The 22,715-nt window shown below is 48.1% G+C and overlaps 1 protein-coding gene across 1 annotated transcript in view; it reads left to right on the plus strand.

Annotated features, from left to right (window-relative positions):
- Positions 1-321: 321 nt before the first annotated feature.
- The window catches only part of LOC309550101 (uncharacterized protein), a gene marked incomplete at both ends in the record, with an annotated part of 39,101 nt that continues 16,707 nt past the window's right edge, over positions 322-22,715 (plus strand). The window contains 3 exons of the mRNA XM_082250559.1: positions 322-329; positions 628-1,013; positions 1,722-2,711. Coding sequence (XP_082106685.1) covers positions 322-329; positions 628-1,013; positions 1,722-2,711 — 1,384 coding nt within the window. The remainder of the gene's footprint in view (positions 330-627; positions 1,014-1,721; positions 2,712-22,715) is intronic.

Below are 22,715 nucleotides of genomic sequence, written 5' to 3' on the forward strand. Positions count from 1 at the left end.
TCGTCTGTGGCCGTCTTTTGGTCGTAGACGGCTCGTGGGCGGGAGAGCCAGTTAGGCTCATCAACGTGTACGCCTCCCCAGATAAGAATGAGCGACTGGAGCTTTTCCAGACCCTGCGGACCCAACTCGTCACCACCAGGGCAGTAGTAATCGGCGGTGATTTTAACTGTCCGATTGAGGAGGATGGGCGCAGCTCCAGCATGTACGCAAAGCTCGACACCACGTCTAGGCTGCTCAAGGAGATGATTGCGGAGGCTTCCTTGAAGGACGCCGTGGGATCCATAGGGAAAGGTTCCGTGAACTATTCGTGGTGCCGTCCAGATGGATCTGTGCATTCTAGGATAGACTTCGTGCTCACCTCCAAGACAGTCAGACATCGCGGGTTCTCCATGGTCCCCTGCTTTTTCTCTGACCACAGGGCCATTCACTTTCGGGGCGACCTGGGCGAGGGCTTTGCCCCCGGTCCGGGCTCCTGGAAGCTGAATGGTACCCTTCTGGAAAATGAGGAACTGCTGGAGGAACTCAGGGAGGCCTACATTACCTGGAAGGAGGACAAGAGGTTCTTCAGAAAGGTAAGCGACTACTGGGAGTTTGTGAAATCAAGCTACGCAGCTTCTTTCAGGCAAGGGGACGCCAGCAAGTGTGTGCCAGGAAGAGGGAACTCAGGAGACTGCAACGTCAGATGCAGTCCCTGCAGGACCTTCACCACTGCGGCTGGGATGTTAGGCAGGACCTGGAGGACACCAAGAAGAGCCTGAAAGGACACTTCGAAGAAGAATCCAGGCACCTCGTCTTCCGTTCCAAGGTGGAAAATCTTGAGAAAGGTGAGAAATGTAACTCTTTCTTTTTCAGGAAACTCCACTCAGGACACACTCCCTTGTCTGAGCTGCGGGACGAGACCGGAACACTCCAGAAGGGGAAGGAGGCTGTGATGCAAGTGGTCAGCGACTACTACACCAACCTCTACTCCCCGAAAGAAACAGATACGGCTGAGGCCGACAGGTTCTTGTCAGGTATCACTAACCAAATTGATCCTGCAGGTATGTCGGCAATCAACGCCCCCTTGGTGCTGGAGGAGCTGCACTCTGCCGTCAGATCCTTTAGGCAGGGCAGGACCCCAGGCTGCGACGGTCTCCCAGCGGAGCTCTATGTAGCGCTGTGGGATCTCGTTGGCCCGGACCTGCTCGAGCTGTACGAGGAGATGGTGGTGGAGGGCACAATGCCTCCATCGCTGAGGGAGGGGATGATCACGATTTTGTATAAGCGTAAGGGGGAGAGAGGGGATCTGAAAAATTGGCGTCCCATCTCTCTCTTGAACGTGGACTACAAAATCCTCGCCAAGGTTCTGGCCAACAGGCTGAAATCTGTCATCGGACAGATCATCCACCCGGATCAGACTTGCGGCATTCCTGGTCGCAGGATTGCGGACAGCCTTGCGCTTGTCCGGGACACGGTCCAGTACATTCGAGGCCGCCGTGTGCACGCGGCCCTGGTCAGCCTTGACCAGGAAAAGGCCTTTGACCGTGTCTCCCATGAGTTTATGTGCAGAGCTCTGCGCAGGTTTGGTCGTGGGGACATGTTTTGTTCGTATGTGAATGTGATGTATAATGACATTTGTAGTACGGTGTTGGTGAATGGCTGGAAAACTGACCCTTTCCCTGTTCTCTCTGGGGTCAGACAAGGCTGCCCTCTCTCACCTCTGCTTTTTGTTTGCTGTATAGAGCTCTTTGCCGAATGCATCCGACAGAATCCAGAGATCAGAGGGATCACCGCACCGGGACCGGACAGAAGGGTTGTCAAGTGCTCACTCTACATGGACGACGTAACGGTGTTCTGTGCTGACCAGCGCTCCATCGACTCGCTCGTCCAGACCTGTGAGGACTTCGGCAAAGCTTCAGGGGCAAAAGTCAACTGCGGGAAGTCAGAGATCATGCTCTTCGGAAAGTGGTTCCTGCCTTCTTCTGCATCAATCCCTTTCAGCATCAAGGCGGACTTCATCAAAATTCTTGGAGTTTGGTTTGGAGCTGAGGGCGCAGCCCTGAAGTCTTGGGAGGAGAGACTGTCCAATATGAGACAAAAGTTTGGACTATGGAGCCTCAGAGAACTCCCTATCGAAGGGAAAACCCTGGAACTCCGCAGCGAGATTCTCCCTGTGTTGCAGTACCTCGCCCAGGCCTGGCCCCCGTGGGTCAACACCTGTAAGGCCATCACCAGGGCGGTGTTCCACTTCATCTGGGGCTCCAAGATGGACAGAGTGAAGCGAGCAGTCATGTTCAAGGAACCCCTCAAGGGCGGTAAGGGAGTGCCTGACATCGCAACACTACTGGGGGTGTTCTTTGCCTGCAACTGCATCCGCAGAACTTTGATTGACAGAACTTCAGACTCTGGAGGCAACTCCATGTCCCGTTTTTTCCTCCTGCCTCTCTGGAGGTCCCTTGGATGGGACAAATGGGACAGCTCCATCCCCTACAACTGGGACACTCCTTGGTACTACTTGGACACTTTCAAGTTCATCAAGGAGCTGGGGCTACATGGAGTTAAGCCCGACTTGTGGAAGCCAAAAACTATCTACAAGTTGATCAGAGCATCAGACATTGCTGAGACTGTTCCAGGCCTCCCTTCAGCCACTTGCAAAGTGGTCTGGAGGAATGTTTCTTCAAAGGGACTCACCAACAGGCATAAAGATCTGGCGTGGATGGCTGTCCAGGGGGGTTTGCCACTCAGGACATTTATGCATGCCAGAAACTTGTGCAGATACAGGCACTGCCCCTTTTGTATCATCCATGAGGAAACGTCATTCCAGGTTTTCTGGGAGTGCTCATTTGCACAGAGCCTGTTGAGGGCCTTGGAACCTGAACTGAGAGACTTTGTCCCACAGACTGCCATCACACACTTCGCTGTGCTGAATGGACTTTTTCATGGGACTTTTTCCCAAGAGGACATTGACAACGCCTGGCAGGTGTTGTGTTGCTTTAAGGACGCTTTATGGTGCGCCAGAAAGCGCCTTATCCACCAGAGGGAGAGGATGTCCATTTAGGACTGTCGCAGACTGTCCCACAGTCTGCTCAGAGACTATAACCTGATGGAACTCATGGAGGAAGAGGAGGTCTGAAGATTTCCCCTTCCCCCACTCTCCCTTGTGTGTCTTTGTCCATTCAATAAAGCTTCGGGCCTGTGATTTCATTCCCCTCCCTTTACCCCACTCTCCCACCCCCCCATCACACCTGTTGCTTTCTTGAAATGTTTTCAGTTTGATATCGTTTGAAGTAATGCAACGTATAGATAACGTATTTCCAGTTTTCATGCTTCAGGGGTATTGCGGCGTCATGCATTATGTGATGGCACGGGGTATCCTTACTCCGCACAACACATCAGGCATCATACCGCAGAATGAATGTATGTGATTGAATGTATTTATTAGTATGACCGGAAATGTATTGTAATGTAGTGTATTTATGCGCTGCGTCGCAGTACAGGGGAAAATGTACCCCGACAAAAGTATTTGTTTTTTGTATATCTTTTATGCAAATAAAGATTACATTTTCAATCAAAAAATCTGTTCTTATCAGTTGAGGGCTGAGATTGAAAAAGCCTGTAGTGTAAGTGCCCCTGGGGTGGCAGCCCAGGGGTGCCTTAATTTCTCACTGGTGAGGGGCAGCTCGCTGTGAGTTTTTTCGGCACCTTGGTCACTGCACTATGCACACCTTTTTCACACCTGCCTCTTGGGACAGGCCTTTTGGCTTGCACCAGAGGAATTTTTTATTCCGGCTGGAAGGCCTGCCTTGGTCCCTCACATGGCACCATCGCACTTTCCCCACTTCCCTTCCCCCACTTCTTTGTTTGTTTGTCCTTTTCTTTGGAGTTTGTCACTGCACTGTCACCTTTTTTCTTTATTTGCACGACTGGAGTGTGTGGGTCCTCGGGCCCAGCCTTGAGTCTTGGGAGGGGGTGGATATGGCCTTTTGGCTTAGTTCGCCCTCTCCCATGGGGTCTCCCTTCGGGGGAGCCCTACTTAGTACTCGGTGGGGGCTGTTTCGGCAGTCCCCCTGAAGAACGGGGTCGGTCTGGTTTCGGCCAGACAGACAATGAGTACCTTATATCCCTGTCAGGAGTCTTGCGCCCCGGGGGATCGAGGTTTCGGGTCCTACCTCTTCGGAGGGAAGACCATACGTTGTCGCACACCCTGTGCTTTTTTGTGTTCTCGCTTTGTGTGTGTGCACTTTTTTATGCACTGGGTGGAGTCTTTTGAGTGTGTTGCACACGCTACGGGCTTTAAAAAAAAAAAAAAATAAATCTGTTCTTATCAGTTGGTATGGAACCTGATGGTTAGTATCGGTGGGGGCCGAAATGAACCAGGGCGCTCCGGAACAACCGGGGGACTGGGAAGTAAGCCACATCAGAGAAAGCCGGAGGGGTCCATTGCCTCCTGATTTGAATGGGTCCGCCCCTACCAGTTTGAAGGGAGCAAGAAAGCTGGGAAATGACGGTTAGTATTGCTCCTGGATGTAATTGGTGAGGAATAGGGATGGCGGTGGGAGGGCCTTTCCTCCTGGGTTGAATCTGGCCTTGCAAAAGGCTTGTCCCCAGTTGAAGTCAGGCTCTCTCTAAGCTGTCCACGTTCCAAACCTCCTGGTAGGCAAGGGCTACACTCGGTCTGGCCATTGGGCCAGGGTAGAGAAAGCCCGTAGTGTATGTGCCCCTGGGGTGGCAGCCCAGGGGTGCCTTAATTCTCACTGGTGAGGGGCAGCTCGCCTTGAGTTTTTCGGCACCATGGTCACTGCACCTACGCACACTTTTTTAAGCACCTGCCTCTTGGGCAAGGCCTTTTGGCTTCGACCAGAGGAAATTTTATTCCGGCCGGAAGGCCTGCCTTTGTATTTTCACAAAGGCACTAATTCACCTCCCCACTTCCCCTTCCCCACCTTTTTTGTTTGTGTGTGCTTTTTCTTTGCAGTGTTTTGTCACTTCACTATCACCTTTTTCTTCTTCTGCACGACGAGTACGGTGTGGGTCTCTGGGCCTACCTTGAAAGTCTTGGGAGGGGGTGGACATGGCCTTTTGGCTTCGTTCGCCCTCTCTCATGGGGTCTCCCTTCGGGGGAGCCCCACCCAGTACTTGGGGTGGGCTGTTTCGGCAGTCCCCCTGGAGAACGGGGTTTGCCAGGTTTCGGCCAGGCAAACCATAGGAAGTACCTCAGTCCCTGTCAGGAGTCTTGCGCCCCGGGGGATCAAGGTATAGGTCCAACCTCTTCGGAGGCCAGACCATTTTCGCACACCCTGTGCAGTTTTTGTGTGTTCACATTTGCGTGTGTGCACTTTTTATGCACCGGGTGAAGTCTTTTGAGTGTGTTTCACACGCTACGGGCTAAAAAAAAAAAAAAAAAAAAAAATTCTACCTTGGTCTGGGCCTTTAGGTAACGACCGGTGCCAGTCCCTCGGCCTTGGGGCGTTTCCTTTGGGTGCACCCCATGCTGCTATAGGGAGGGACGCCACCGGAAGTGCACGAGTTGCGATCGCTCGCCCTAACAATTGTGGGTAAGTGAGCGATAGGATGGCGTCTGGTGCGCCAGAAGCACCAATTACGGTAAGGCTGATTTTGACCGGGCCTAAGCAAGACTCTGTTGGATTGCACTTTATTCAGAAATAGGTGATCGAAGAGTTGTTGGGTATGACTCGCGAGAGTATTTTTTGCGTGCAGTGCTTCCCAAACTCTGGGGATGTATGATGTTACATTTTGGAAAAGGGAGGATTTACAAACAGTTTTGGCGTGGAAAAATGAGAAGGAGGGCGACGAACTGCTGGAGGGGGTTACCTTTCTAAGCAGTGAAACGAGGACACGGGTCCCTATAATAGTCATTATGTATAACCCCTTTGTTAGGGATGAGGAGATCCGTGCCTTCCTGATTAGGGATGATCAAACGGTTCGGGTCGACCATCGGTTCGACCCGAACATTGGATGTTCGATATTTGGCCTAATACCGAACTTTTTGCGGTAAAAGTTCAGTATTTGGCCACCAGAACCGCCCAAAATGCACTGGGACAGGAACTGGGCTTTAAAAGCCCGTGATTGGCCCAGAAACATCTGCAAAAGCCAATGAGGGGGCAGGAGTCTCCTAGGAACGTGATTGGAGTGACTACGGGGACCAGAGGCCAATCAGGAGTGAATACGCCCCACACTATATAAGATAGCCCCGCCTAACCCCCAGCACAGTGATACAGAGCCTGTTGAAGAGAGTGGAAGTTCTCTGACTCCTGCTTTGCTACACTACATTTTCTACATATCGAGTGGTTCTAAAGCTCCATATAGCAGAATTGTATTAGGATACAGCGATTGTGCTGGTTTTTTGAGTTACAAAAAAAAAAAAACTTAAGGGACAGTGTCAGTCTTCTGCTGTATGGAGCTTTCTATTTAGTGTGAGGAAAGGGATATCTAGTGTAGTTAGGGAACTTTATACTACATTAGTTATATTTAATAATTGAGTTTCTGTAGGGAAAGAGAAAGTGTGAGGGTTCTGTTTAGTGAGCACGTTGCACAGTGCTGCTGTATTGATTTATCTACAGCAGGTATACCTGCTTGCTAGGCAGCAAAATACAGTGACAACTTAACGCCTGTTGTTCAAAGCGTTAGGTCCACTGTACAAAAGCCTTTGCAACTGTGCGTGACATGCATCTGCTGTGCTGTATCCAGCGACAACTGTGGGTCGCATAGCAGTGTGCGTTTTTCACCGCACACAGTTGCCAACGCATCAGTGACAACTTAACGCCTGTTGTTCAAAGCGTTAGATCCACTGTGCAAAAGCCTTTGCAACTGTGCGTGACACGCATCTGCTGTGCTGTATACAGCGACAACTGTGGGTCGCATAGCAGTGTGCGTTTTTCACCGCACACATTTGCCAACGCATCAGTGACAACTTAACACCTGTTGTTCAAAGCGTTAGGTCCACTGTGCAAAAGCCTTTGCAACTGTGCGTGACACGTATCTGCTGTGCTGTATCCAGCGACAACTGTGGGTCGCATAGCAGTGTGCGTTTTTCACTGCACACAGTTGCCAACGCATCAGTGACAACTTAACGCCTGTTGTTCAAAGCGTTAGGTCCACTGTGCAAAAGACTTTGCTACTGTGCGTGACACATCTGCTGTGCTGTATCCAGCGACAACTGTGGGTCGCATAGCAGTGTGCGTTTTTCACCGCACACAGTTGCCAACGCATCAGTGACAAATATGCCTGGTAGACCAAGAAAAGGCATACGTGGCCCTGCTGCGGAAAGAGGCACAGCTTATAGTGTGTCTAGAGGCAGGGGTGGACGTGGTGGTCAGTCCTCAGCCAGGCCACCATTTGGATTGTTCTCCGGCAGTGGCCAAGCTATACGTCCACAGTATGTACAGGAGGTGGTGGACTATATGACCAAACCCTCATCATCGGCATCATCTGCAACTACAGTGACCCAGGCAGAGAAAAGTGGTCAGTCTTCTGCAGTTGTCAGAACAAATACAGATGAGTCCATGTCCACCTCACGTCCTCCCTTAGACTCAACTTCAGACATGACAGAGGAGTCAGCTGAGCTGTTTGACCACAGTGTCGGCCATCTACTCCAGCCTGATGCTCAGTCCTTTATGGAGTCAGATGTTGGGTCTGAGTTTGAGGAGGAGGCAGACCAAGCAAGAGGGGAGAGCAGACGGCCCGCTCCATCTAAGGCCGCACCTGTTGTCTCCTGGGCCACTATACACACCTCATCTTGCTGGGCCTTTTTTGAGACATCCCATGCAGACAAAACAGTTGCGATCTGCAAGATTTGTAAGAAGGGTAAAAAACGTGGCAAAAATGTCAACCACCTGGGTACAAGCTGCCTAAACAGGCATTTGACAACCCACCACTCGGCCCGTTGGCAGGAGCATTTAAAGAACCCACAAAAGGGCCAAAGATCGGTCAGTCGGCCTCCTAGTCCTCCTTGCGCTCCACCTGCACAACAGTCTGTTCCTGGCCCTGCTATAGTCACTTGTCACCTGTTGGCAGCCTCCACTGACAGGGATGATGATATAGCAGGCAGTGTCGCATCTACCTCCAGCACACCACCAGCTGTAACATCTAGACGCCAAATTTCGATTCCACACATGCTGGAACGAAAAAAAATGTATACTCCCCACCACCGACATGCCCAGCGTCTAAACAGTAGTTTGGCAAAACTACTGGCTCTGCAACTATTACCATTTAACCTGGTAGAGTCTGCTCCCTTCCGTGACTTCGCAAAATGTGCAGTTCCACAGTGGCAGGTGCCAAGTCAGCATTACTTTGCCCGTAAGGCCCTGCCATCCCTACACCAACATGTGGAAGGCAATGTAGTGTCGTCCCTGGCCAAGTCAGTCAGCCGTAAGATACACTTGACAGCTGACACTTGGTCAAGCAAACATGGGCAGGGACGGTACATTTCTGTCACTGCTCACTGGGTGACACTGCTTGCCAGCGGAAGGGATTGTAGCCAGGGCTCGGTGCTGCAGCCAGTGTTGCCCCCACGTCTGCAAACAGCTGGTGGTGTCACTGATCCGGGTAGATCGATCACTTCTACCCCCTCCTGCTCCTCCTCCTCTACCTCCTCCATGCCCTCCTCTGCAGAATGGTCCTTTGAATATGATGAGGTACCACGTAAACGTTCAAAGGGCTATTCTATGTCTCAGGCCAAAAGGTGTCACGCAGTGCTGCAGCTTGTGTGTCTAGGGGACAGGCAGCACACTGCCTCTGAGATTCTTGGGGCTCTGCAGGCACAGGCCCATAGGTGGTTGACACCACGCCAGCTGCAGCCAGGGATGGTGGTTACTGATAATGGGTCAAACCTCCTGGCCGCCCTTCGTCAGGGAAAGTTAACCCATGTGCCATGCCTGGCGCATGTCCTGAATCTCGTGGTACAGCGGTTTTTGAACTCGTACCCGGGAATGCAGGATGTGCTAAGGATGGCAAGAAGGGTGTGCAGTCACTTCAGGCGGTCGTACAGTGCCACTGCACGTTTGGCCGAAGTGCAGCGCGAGTTTCACCTGCCGGTACACCGCCTCATCTGTGACTTGCCCACCCGCTGGAACTCCACCTTGGCTATGCTGCAGCGCCTGTACACGCAGCAGAGGGCCCTCAATAAATACCTATGCGAGTACGGCACCAGCAATGGCTCTGCGTGCCTGGGCTTCTTTTCACCACGGCAGTGGCTTTTGATTAAGGATGCATGCGCTGTCCTCTCGCCATTTGAGGAGGCCACAAGGATGGTCCGCCGGGAGCGCATGCATCAGTGACACCCTACCGGTACTGTTTTTGTTGGAGCACACTCTGCGTGGCATTATGGACAGGGCACTGGAGGCAGAGCAGCAGGAGGAAGAGGAGGACTTCCTTGCCTCTCAAGGCCCCCTTTATCCTGAGAATCCTGACCCCATTATGCCTAGCTCCCAGAGGCCCGAGCAGGATCCAGGGGTGGAGGAGGAGGAGGAGGACGATTCTGCGGGAACTTTTGCAGGGTTTGAGGAGGAGGAGGAGGAAGACATGCGGCAATCTGCAAGGCCTAGTTTGACTCCCTCAGGACACTTTGGAGTAGTGCGTGGCTGGGAGGAGGAGGAGCCCGTTCAAGATAATGTCGTTTTGAGTGACCCCGAGGAGTCAGCTAGTTCTGAGGCCTTCGCTAATTTGCGACACATGGGAAACATCATGCTTCAGAACCTGCGAAAGGACCCCAGAATCAAGGCCATTAAACAGACTGACCACTATTGGTTAGCCACCCTACTTGACCACCGGTACAAGTCTAAAGTCTCGGAGCTTTTCCCATCCACCTAGAGAGTCCACAGGATCAAATCCCTTGAGGACAGTCTCAAGAGGATTCTGGTGAACATGTTCCCCATCTCCCGTAGGGTGCAGGGGCGGGGACAACCTACCATGGATTCTACTGCTGGTCACGAGAGGAGCGTTGGAGAAGGCGTGCTGTTGACGGGTGCCTTTCGGTCTTTTTTTAGTCCTCACCGCCCAGGCCTCTCAGCTGCCACATCGCATCGACAGCGTCTGCATCACATGGTGGACGATTACGTCAGGGCACAATTGACACAGAGGGCTTTTCATGTGACGAAGCCGATCCACTGGCATACTGGGTCTTAAGATTAGACCACTGGCCAGAACTGGCCCAGTATGCCATGGAGTTGTTGGCCTGCCCTGCTTCCAGTGTCCTATCGGAACGGGCATTCAGCGCAGCAGGAGGATTCGTCACAGACCATCGAACGAGACCCTCCACCGACTCAGTCGACCGTTTGACATTCATTAAAATTAATCAGTCGTGGATATCAAGCTTTGATGCACCTGATGCAGACCTTGTAGACTAGGCTATCGTTGTGATGTGGCTGCTGAGCCTCAGTTTAAGCCTGGACCATGGTGCCACCCTCAAACCCTCCTCTCATTCTCTTTACGTTCACAGAACCTCATTTTGGTTATAACAAAAACTACCATGTTTGCGCACCTGTTCCACAGGTGCACACCTTTACAATTTTTGGGCCTCCTTCAACACCAGCTCTTTGGGGTTAAGGTGGGGAGGCTATGCTAAAACAAAAACTACCATGTTTGCGAACCTGTTCCACAGGTGCACACCTTTACGATTTTTGGGCCTCCTTCAACACCAGCTCTTTAGGGTTAAGGTGGGGAGGCTAAGCTAAACAAAAACTACCATGTTTGCGAACCTGTTCCACAGGTGCACACCTTTACAATTTTTGGCCTCCTTCAAAGCCAGATCTTTGGGGTTAAGGGGGGGAGGCTATGCTAAACAAAAACTACCATGTTTGCGAACCTGTTCCACAGGTGCACACCTTTACAATTTTTGGGCCTCCTTCAAAGCCAGCTCTTTGGGGTTAAGGTGGGGAGGCTATGCTAAACAAAAAATCGGATTTTTGTAAGATCTTACCATAAAATCCTTTTCTCTTAGCTCATTGACAGACGTAGTCTTCTTGATTCACAAGAACTGGGTTATGTTGTCTCCGCAGGAGTAGGACTAGGCAGAAAAGAAAAAACGTTCTGGCTCCACCCTAGGGGCAGTCCCAGAGGGTATATCCTCCCTCTCTCTGCTACAAGGCATCAGTTCTGTCACAAAGCAGCAACAGAGAATTTAACCCAACCCAACTCAATGATAGAGGGGCGGGTACTACGTCTGTCAATGAGCTAAGAGAAAAGGATTTTACGGTAAGATCTTACAAAAATCAGATTTTCTCTGTCGTTCATTGACAGACGTAGTCTGTCGTTTTCAAGTATACCCTGATCGCCCGGACCACATCCAAGGAGTGCAAAGCAAACTCCCGAGGATGACTGGGCTTAGGACACAGGGAAGGTAATACAATTTCTTCATTCAGATGAAATTCTGAAACCACTTTTGGTAGGAAGGATGGATTCGGACGAAGAACCACCTTATCTCTATGAACCACCAGATATGGGGAACGACAAGATAATGCGGCCAGTTCTGACACCCTGCGTGCAGAAGTGATAGCCACCAAGAAGGCCACCTTCTGGGACAACGTAGGTAGAGGAATCTCCCTAATATCTTCAAAGGGAGGTTTCTGAAGAACCGACAATACTAAATTAAGATCCCAGGGTGGTAACGGCGCGCGCACTGGCGGAGCCAGATGTTGCACCCCCTGGATGAAATTCCGCACCAAGGAATGAGTAGCCAAAGGCTTCTGAAAGAAGATAGCTAAGGCTGAGACCTGACCCTTGATAGTACTCAAGGCCAGTTTCTGCTCAACCCCTTGTTGCAGAAAAGCTAATATTCGACTAACCGAATAAGACCGTGGACGGAACCCCAGAGGTTCACACCATGCAATGTAGGACTTCCATGTGCGATGATAAATCTTTCTGGAAGTCGCTTTCCTTGCTTTAACTAGAGTAGGAATAACTGAAGCTGACAAACCCTTGTCCTTCAGCACCTGGGTCTCAATAGCCAGGCCGTTAAAGCCAGCGATCGTAAAGCAGGATGGAAGATCGGTCCCTGAGACAGTAGGTTCCCCCTGAGAGGAAGTCTCCACGGGACGTCCGCCACCAGTCTGACCAAGTCGGCGTACCACGCTCGGCGAGGCCAGTCCGGAGCTACCAGGATTACTGGAATTCCTTCCTCCTCTATCCTGCGAAGAAGTCTTGGCAGTAACCCGAGAGGAGGGAAGGCATACATTAGCTGGTATTGCCCCCACGGGGCGATCAGTGCGTCTGCGGTCTCTGCTAGAGGATCGCGGGAGCGAGCCACGAATCTCTGTACTTTCCTGTTGAATCGTGATGCCAACAGATCCACATCCGGGGTGCCCCAACGTAGGCACAACTGGTGGAAAACTTCTGGATGGAGGGACCATTCCCCCTGATCCAGAGTCTGACGGCTGAGATAATCTGCCTGCCAATTTTCCACCCCCGGAATGAACACCGCAGAGATCGCTAGAACAAATCGTTCCGCCCAGCGAAGAATGCAAGCCACTTCCTTGGCCGCTCGGACACTCTTGGTGCCCCCCTGGTGATTGACATGAGCCACGGCCGTGGCGTTGTCCGACTGGATTCGAACCGGGCTGCCCTGGAGCTGCTCGGTCCAGTGAATCAGACAAAGTCTGATCGCTCTCAGTTCCAATACATTTATCGGCAACCTGGATTCTTCCGGGGACCAAAGTCCCTGGACAGATAACTGACCGAGAATTCCTCCCCATCCGGATAGGCTGGCATCCGTGGTCACTATCGTCCAATATATTGGCAGAAATGACTTTCCCTGGCTGAGCATCGGAGACCGAAGCCACCAGACCAGAGACTCTCTGGTCTGTTTGCTCAATCGGATCCGATTGTCCAGGGATTCCGGATTCCGATTCCATCTGAGAAGAATCTCTTGCTGAAGAATTCGGGTATGGGACTGGGCAAATGGGACTGCTTCGAAAGAAGCCACCATCAACCCCAGAACCCTCATGCAAGTTCGAAGAGAAGACCAGCTGTTGGATAGTAACAACTGGACTGCTGATTGAATCTTCCGGAGTTTCCCTACCGGAAGGAAAACTCTTGTCCTGACTGTGTCTAGAATTAGACCCAGATATTCGAGCCTCTGGGTGGGAACCAGAAACGACTTTTGCTGGTTCACCAGCCACCCGAATTCCTGTAAAGAAATTATAGTAATTTCTATGTTTTGTAGCAGGGTCTGAGGAGACTCTGCATGAAGCAGGAGATTGTCTAGGTAACCTAGAATCGATATGCCTCTTTGGCGCAGTAGTGCCAACATAGGGGCCAACACCTTCGTGAAGACCCGAGGAGCCGTGGAAAGACCGAAAGGTAACGCCACAAACTGATAGTGGTTCTCTTCTACGGAAAAGCGTAGAAACCGCTAATGTCCTGCGAAAATGGGAATGTGAAGATAGGCGTCCTTGATGTCTATGGACGCTAGGACATCCCCTGGATGCAGGAAGGCTGCTACTGTGCGAATGGATTCCATCTTGAATTTTCTTATGTTGAGAAAGGAATTGAGTGCCCTTAAGTCCAGAATTGGACGCACTTTGCCCTCTTTCCTGGGTATTGTAAATAGGTTTGAATAAAACCCCTGAAAACGTTCTGTCTAGGGATGATCGAACTTTTGAAAAGTTCGGTTCGACCAGAACACCCGAACTTCACGAAAGTTCGGTTCGGATTTCAGAACCCCATTGAAATCAATGGGACCCGAACTTCGGTAATCAAAAAACACCATTTTGAAGCCCCAAAACCCAATAAATGCCCCTAAAAAGTGCCTAGGGTTCTGGGTCATGCCCCATTAACTATTAATCACACAAAAAAAGTTCTTAAAAATTGTCATTTTTGATAAAAAAAGCCAATTATTGAAAAATTAAAAAAAAAAAAAAAAGAGATTTTTTGATTTTTACTTTGGATTTAGTATCTGGGGGGTCTAAAAGGTGTGCATGTGAAGTTTCAGCTCTGTAGCATGTCCAGAACCATGAAAAAAAAGAGATAATTTTTCAGTAGAACAGGGATGTGGTTCGGGAGCCTCCTTTAACTTTAACACCTATATGATCTTTTTTTCTGGTTCTGGACATGCTACAGAGCTGAAACTTCACAGGTACACCTTTTAGACCCCCCAGACACAAAATCACACAAAAAAAAGTTCTTAAAAATTGTCATTTTTGATAAAAAAGCCAATGATTGAAAAATTATAAAAAAAAAAAAAAAATAGATTTTTTTATTTTTACTTTGGATTTCAGATCTGGGGGGTCTAAAAAGTGTACATGTGAAGTTTCAGCTCTGTAGCATGTCCAGAACCATAAAAAAAAAGATTGTTTGTATTAGAAAACTTTAAGCACAGGAATATGGCTTCTCTGCTGTAACACCTTGCCGGTTTAATAGCAGGCATTTTTTTGGGTTCTTTGCAGTCAGGAAAAACATCTGAACTTGTGTATAGTGGTACTGTGCACAAGTTCTGATGTTTTGCCTGCCTCCAAAACCCCCCAAAAAATGCCAGCAAAAACACACCTGGGCATTTTTTTTTTGACGCTAGCGTTTTTTTTGGCATTTTTTGGGGTTCTTTTGAGGCAGGCAAAACATCTGAACATGTGTATAGGGGGTATATATAGACATATATGTCTGAATATATACCCCTAGACATATATAGGTGTGATAGTAGCAGAAATAAATGCTTGCGCTAATGAAATCATTTACAGTAATATATTTCTGCTACTATCACACCTATATATGTCTAGGGGTATATATTCAGACATATATGCCTATATATACCCCCTATACACATGTTCAGATGTTTTGCCTGCCTCAAAAGAACCCCAAAAAATGCCAAAAAAAACGCTAGCGTCAAAAAAAAAAAATGCCCAAGTGTGTTTTTGCTGGCATTTTTTGGGGGGTTTTGGAGGCAGGCAAAACATCAGAACTTGTGCACAGTACCACTATACACAAGTTCAGATGTTTTGCCTGCCTCAAAAGAACCCCAAAAAATGCCAAAAAAAACGCTAGCGTCAAAAAAAAAATGCCCAGGTGTGTTTTTGCTGGCATTTTTTGGGGGGTTTTGGAGGCAGGCAAAACATCAGAACTTGTGCACAGTACCACTATACACAAGTTCAGATGTTTTTCCTGACTGCAAAGAACCCAAAAAAATGCCTTCTATTAAACCGGCAAGGTGTTACAGCAGAGAAGCCATATTCCTGTGCTTAAAGTTTTCTAATACAAACGATCTTTTTTTTTATGGTTCTGGACATGCTACAGAGCTGAAACTTCACATGTACACTTTTTAGACCCCCCCCCCCCCCCCAGATCTGAAATCCAAAGTAAAAATAAAAAAATCTCTTTTTTTTTTTTATAATTTTTCAATCATTGGCTTTTTTTATCAAAAATGACAATTTTTAAGAACTTTTTTTTGTGTGATTTTGTGTCTGGGGGGTCTAAAAGGTGTACCTGTGAAGTTTCAGCTCTGTAGCATGTCCAGAACCCCAAAAAAAGATCATATAAGTGTAAAAGAGGGGTCCCACCATCCCTGCTCTACTGAAAAATGATCTTTTTTCTGGTTCTGGACATGCTACAGAGCTGAAACTTCACAGATACACTTTTTAGACCCCCCAGACACTAAATCCAAAAAAAGTCATGCCTGCCTCCAAAAATGCCCGATAAATGCAAGATAAAGCGCCGTAGAGAAGCCGTATACCTGTTCTAATAAAAATTATAAGAAAATGCTAATTTTTGGGGGGTTCTGGACATGCTACAGAGCTGAAACTTCACATGTACACTTTTTAGACCCCCCAGATACTAAATCCAATCTCTTTTTATTTTTTTTATTTTTTTTTATAATTTTTCAATCATTGGCTTTTTTATCAAAAATGAAATTTTTAAGAACTTTTTTTTGTGTGATTTTGTGTCTGGGGGGTCTAAAAGGTGTACCTGTGAAGTTTCAGCTCTGTAGCATGTCCAGAACCATAAAAAAAAAGATCGTTTGTATTAGAAAACTTTAAGCACAGGAATATGGCTTCTCTGCTGTAACACCTTGCCGGTTTAATAGCAGGCATTTTTTTGGGTTCTTTGCAGTCAGGAAAAACATCTGAACTTGTGTATAGTGGTACTGTGCACAAGTTCTGATGTTTTGCCTGCCTCCAAAACCCCCCAAAAAATGCCAGCAAAAACACACCTGGGCATTTTTTTTTTGACGCTAGCGTTTTTTTGGCATTTTTTGGGGTTCTTTTGAGGCAGGCAAAACATCTGAACATGTGTATAGGGGGTATATATAGGCATATATGTCTGAATATATACCCCTAGACATATATAGGTGTGATAGTAGCAGAAATATATTACTGTAAATGATTTCATTAGCGCAAGCATTTATTTCTGCTACTATCACACCTATATATGTCTAGGGGTATATATTCAGACATATATGTCTATATATACCCCCTATACACATGTTCAGATGTCATGTCTGACATCAAACATGTCCTCAAAAAAACACTGGCAGTGGCAGCCCCTGCAGCATAAAAAATGCTTGCTGGTGAGAAGCCACATACCTGTCCCGAAGCAACTCAGAGAAATGATCATTTCTCTATAGCGGTCACCCTGCTATGGAAGGGTTTTGTCACCCTGCCATAGCAGTCACTGTCAGTTAACCCTACACTACACTACGGTCCCCTGACACTTAACACTTTCCCTACAGAAACTAAATTTTTGAAGCTAACTTAAGTGTAAAGGAGCACTCTAACTACACTAGATATCCCTTTCCTCACACTAAAAATAGCTAAATGACACTTTTAAAGTAAAATTAACAGAACTGCTTCCACTCTCTTCCATGTCCAGTATAACAATGCTGGGAATATGGTGGGGGCGATCTTATATACTGGGGGGCGTATTCACTAATGATTGGTCTAGGGACCCCCTAGTCACTCCAATCACATTCCTAGCATTCTCCTGCCCCCTCAATTGGCTTTTGCTAATGGTTCTGGTCCAATCACGGGCTTTTAAAGCCCATTTCCTGAAGCATTGCATTTTGGGCGGTTCTGGTTGCCGAATTCCGAACTTTTTGGGCAAAAAGTTCTAAATTCGGCCGAACCTCGAACACCCAATGTTCGGGCCGAACCGATGGTGGACCCGAACCGTTCGATCATCCCTAGTTCTGTCCAAGGAACGTGGACTACCACTCCTTGTTGTAGTAAATCCGTAACTGCTCTCCGCAGATCTTCTAGACGATCCGGGGATAGTCGGATATTGGAAGGGAAGAATCGCGCCGGTGGGAGAGATCGAAACTCGATCTTGTACCCTGACCTTATGACTTCGCAAACCCACTTGTCCGGGATTCTGGAAAGCCATGGATCCGGGAACCGGCGAAGACGTCCCCCCACCCCAGTTATGGGTGGGGGCGCACCTTCAGGCTTTGGACGATTTATCTTCAGGTCTGGAGGGGGCGGGCTTTTGCTTGCCCGACCAACGTCCCCTGAAGCCTCCTGAAGGAGCTTTGGAGGACTTAATTTTTTCACCCGCGGGACGAAAAAACTTTTTGTGAGCAGAGAAAGAAGGCCCTCGTCTTTGACGAGGTCCTTTACCTTTAACATTTTGCGGTAAAAAGGTGCTCTTTCCTCCCGTGAGATCCTTAATGATCTCATCTAAGTTGGCTCCAAATAGACGCTCTCCTAAAAAGGGGATATTAGCCAATGCTTTTTTGGAACCTTGGTCGGCTAACCAACCTTTTAGCCACAGTGTACGCCTGAGAACCACTGCTGAAACTGATGCTCGTGCCAATAATGGAGTGGCGTCTAACGCCGCATCACACACAAACTGTAACCCCTGTATCATTTGTTCCAACAAATCTGATACCGCCTGAGGGACTTCTTCTAAGTCCCGACGCAACCACTTGGTCCATTCAGTTACAGTCTGCGAAACCAGTCCAATAGCAATTATTGGTCTGAAAGCTGATCCAATCAAGGAAAACATGGTGCGAGACATAGCTTCTATCTTGCGATCCACTGGATCTTTAAAAGACGGGGCGTCTTCTAAAGGAATAACCGTGGCTTTATTCAATCTAGCAATTGGTGAATCCACCACAGGTGGTTCTGTCCATTTCTTAATGAGGGTTTCCTCAAACGGATAACGCCTGTTAATGCGTTTAGAAATAGCAGAAGTGCGTTTTGGCAGACTCCATTCTTCTTTGATTGGATTGCCAAAACATTTGGGCAATGGAAAAATCTTCGCTACTTTGATGCGTTTTTTAGTCCCAAAGGGGATTTCAGTTTCAGCTATTTCCGACGGAATACCCTGTAATCTTAAGGTTTCTTGAACAGATACAATGAGTGCGTTTACCAACGCTTCCTCTCGGGCTATGGCTGATGCCGAAACATCCTCCTCACTGTCTGAAGAGACAGTACCCGAGACACCAATCCCAGATGAAGTACCTGCAACTGCAGAAATAGGCTCAGATTCTGAATCTGAAGTTTCAGATAATAAGGGGTTAGGCGGGGGTCGCTTTCTTGCGCCCTGTCCCTGACAAGCCACTTCCACCCGGGACACAAAAGTTTCCATAATAGCTGACAATGATTCAACCGTCAGTGGGGTGCTGGAGGATCCTGCAGACACCTCGAGGGGATCCGGTGGAGATACATGAGTGGCAGGGTCCATGTTAATTCAGGACACCTCTGCCAGAAAAAACAAAAACTTTTTTTTTTTTTTTTTAAATAAAAAATACCTCTTTTTTTTTTATGTGTATCCCCCTAGCGCAATGGCGCCCCTCAGAGAACCTGCTTCTCGATCCCCACAGAGAGAGAGAGGGACCCTCAAGGCTCACCACCCGGTGCAGGGAAGTTTCCAACCAACTGCAGTCAGCATCTGTCTTTTACAGACTGGAAAGAGCTGTGTTAGTTTTCCCGGGTAGAAGGACGTGGCTCCGCCCCCTGTGTACGCCTTCCGGCGTTCCCAGCTCTCCACGAGGTAGCTGGGCTCATCAAACATGGCCGCCCCCATACAGGAGACAATAGACTCCAAAAACATGGCGGCCGGCGTGACCTGAGGACATTCATGCACCCGGTCTACGGCAAAATGGCGGCGGACTGCCGAAATCGTTTTTCCCAGCACATCCACCTGCATCTCTGCTAAATGGCGGTTTATCGATCTGCAGGAGGTACACTACAATTAAGGTAGGATTATACCTCCTATGTCTGCTGTAATACTACAGTCTGCTGGGTAGAGTGTTAGCTCTCAAACCAAATCCACTTCCCACCAAACACATGCTGTATTTACAAGGGGGACTTTTAGTGTCAGACAGATACTGACCATGTATGGAGGGGCCCATAATTCATACTGCCTCATAACGAGGAAAAAAGGGAACGTTTACTCACCATACCGAACCGACAGGCACCCTCTCTTCACAATACCCTCTCCACCGGGGTGGGGGGTTGTTGACCACTCCGGACGCCTCGACTCTCTGGTTCCTGGCGTCCAAGCGAGACTTTTAACTCGCAAGGTCAGTCCCTCCAATGGGACTCCGTCGCGGCCGACCCAGCGCGGAGCTCTGGTCTGCACGCGCTCGTAGGCAGAAACCGGGGTGACCACTGGATCTCAACATCCAGCCCGTCGCCCGGCCCCGCATACTTACTTGAATGTGTCGCGGCCGACCAAGCGCAATGCAATGGTCTGCGCGCGCTCGTAGGCCGGCTGGGGTGACCACTGGTGTCGCCCAGTCCGGCGTATTTGCTTGAAGATCTCACAGGAAAAAACACTGGAGAAAAAACTACCTAAAAAATATCTTTTCTAAAAAAAAAAAATCTTGCCAGGACCAGAGATCCCAGCAAGGAACTTAGGTCCTTACTCCTGACTAGACAGAAAAAAACTGATGCCTTGTAGCAGAGAGAGGGAGGATATACCCTCTGGGACTGCCCCTAGGGTGGAGCCAGAACGTTTTTTCTTTTCTGCCTAGTCCTACTCCTGCGGAGACAACATAACCCAGTTCTTGTGAATCAAGAAGACTACGTCTGTCAATGAGCGACAGAGAAACTACCATGTTTGCGAACCTGTTCCACAGGTGCACACCTTTACAATTTTTGGGCCACCTTCAAAGCCAGCTCTTTGGGGTTACAGTGGGGAGGCTACGCTAAACAAAAACTACCATGTTTGCGAACCTGTTCCACAGGTGCACACCTTTACAATTTTTGGGCCTCCTTCAACACCAGCTCTTTGGGGTTTTGGCGGGGAGGCTCCGCCAACACCAAAACTACCATGTTTGCGCACCTATTCCACATGTGCACACCTTCATAATTTTTACGCCTTCTTCAACACCAGCTCTTTGGGCTTACAGTGGTATGGCTCCGCCAACACCCAAACAACAATTTTTGCGCACCTGTCACACAGATGCATATCATTGTAATTTTTTTCCTTACAAAGGCAATTATTGCCTTCATTACCAACACTTTCATAGGGATATGGTGTCAAGGCATCGTCGGCACCACCAAAGGCCCAATTTTTAAGCATCCTTTACTTCTATTCAAAGTCAAGAGACAACAGTATTCATCCAAAACATCTCTAATCTTGTTCACTCTGCACTACATTGTGGCCCCTAACCCTAACCCTCAATGTATCCGTGCATATATGTCTGTTTCTTGTGAGAATTCAAGTTAAACTGCACCAAACACCATTTTACATGAAATAAAGTGCAATTACATAAATCTTTGGACTTCTTGAAAACATTTGGTAATAATAGCCCCATTGTGGAAATACACCCGTTAATTATATGCACATTTAAAGAGACAGCACCTTTTTCCAAAAAAAAACTCTAATCTTGTTCCCAGTGCACTGCATTATGTCCCCATCATACACATTGGCTGTGCCGTTGATTAGGAGCAAAAGAAAGGTGCGGTTAAGCAAAAAAGTAATTTTTGAAGGTTTGGTATGCTATAATTCTGGTTCTGGACATGCTACAGAGCTGAAACTTCACAGGTACACCTTTTAGACCCCCAGACACTAAATCCAAAGAAATCTCTCTTTTTTTTTTTTTTAATTTTTCAATATTTGGCTTTCTATCAAAAACGACAATTTTTAAGAACTTTTTTTTGTGTGATTAATAGTCCCTGGGGCATGACCCAGAACCCTAGGCACTTTTTAGGGGCATTTATTGGGTTTTAGGGCTTCAAATGGTGTTTTTTGATTGCCAAAGTTCGGGTCCCATTGATTTCAATGGGGTTCTGGAATCCGAACCGAACTTTTGGGAAATTCGGGTGTTCTGGTCGAAAAAGTTTGATCATCCCTATTCCTGATGAGGTACTGCAGCTCTGTGTCGGCCGGTATGAAGCAAACAAACATCTTTGGGACCTTTAATGGTCACCGTAAGCTTTTGGGCAGACCAAGCTGGAGTGGGAGGAGTGATGCACCCCCCACAGGCCTTTTCAATTGGCAGTAATCGTGGTTACCTATGGTACCCTGGACAACCTCTTTTTTGCAGAGCATGCTATTCTTTCGGGCACACTAAAGAGCAATGTAAGACTGGCCTAACCTGTCGGAGCGGTTTTAAACCCAGCCATAAAACAGCTGACTGTCCGGAGGGGAAGAGCACCCACATTTGTGGAAGCCGTTTTCATTTGGCGTGGCAATGTCCAGTGGTGGATACGGTCCCAGAGGTAAATCTGGCCTCCTTCAAACATAAATTGGAAACTATGACCTCTTCCCAAGAGATTGAAACCTTTTCTAGTGAGCCCGCATCACCGGTAACTGATACTGCCATTGACTCTGATTCTTCACAGTCTTTTGCCAGTTCTGGCCAAATAGCAGTGTTTAGGAATGTGACAGGGTACTGCAAAAACATGTACTCAAGCCCAAAGACAAACCAACAAGAAATGACTGGTGTGAAAGAAGAAGGAGGTGGGGGACAGTCACGTGGTAGAGCCCGGGGAAAGTTGGCCAAAAAAGAATAATGTTTTTGTTGTGTTTTTCTTTATTTTTTTGTGATTTAAATTAAATGCAGTTAAAGGTTTCTTCTTTAAACATGAGAAGCATTGGCTCCTCGGGAAGGCGGGCAGCAATTTTTTCTTTTTTGGCAAATCAGGTTTTTGATATATGCTGCCTGCAAGACTGTAATCTTAGGGAGGAACCTTGCACTACAAAGTGGGTCCATGGGGATTCGGTATGGTCCTTAAGTAAGGAAAAAAATGTGGGGGTGGCCATTCTTGTTCAAAATAAACACATAAAAATCACATAAAAAAGGTGGAAATTGAGGATGTTTACTTGTTTATTTTGAATTTATGGGGTTGTCTTTCAGAGTTTTTTGTGTTTATGCTCCGGTGGATAGGAAGCTGAGGCTACTTCTTTTTGAAAAAAGAGTCTTTTTTTGGGTGGACGGGAGGCTACGATTATTCTAGGGGATTTTAATTGTATTTTGTCTAATAAGGACAGGGGGAGGAAGGGGGTGGGGTAGTTGGTAGTGGTGTAGGTGGGGGGTTTGTGGGTGGGGATAATATTAGTGAGGGTGGGGTGGACAGGTCCAGGAAGGTGTTGGGGGAACTAATGAATACTTTTGGTTTTAAGGATGTGGGTGTGGCTGGGGGTTTTACTTATTTTAGTGATAAGGGTACAGTATGCTCACGTATTGATTTCTGTTTTGTTTCCAGGAATCTGGATGCCGTTTCTTTTTTGATCCAGAGAGATCCTTTCACGGACCATGGGAGGATTGAGTGTGTGTTAAAAATAAAGTCGGAGGTAATGTATGGAAGTTGAATGTGGATCTATTGAAGGATGAGGTTATACGG

The sequence above is a fragment of the Pelophylax lessonae genome (assembly GCF_965119305.1).
Source record: "Pelophylax lessonae genome assembly, chromosome: 3".
NCBI classification, from domain to species: Eukaryota; Metazoa; Chordata; class Amphibia; order Anura; family Ranidae; genus Pelophylax; species Pelophylax lessonae.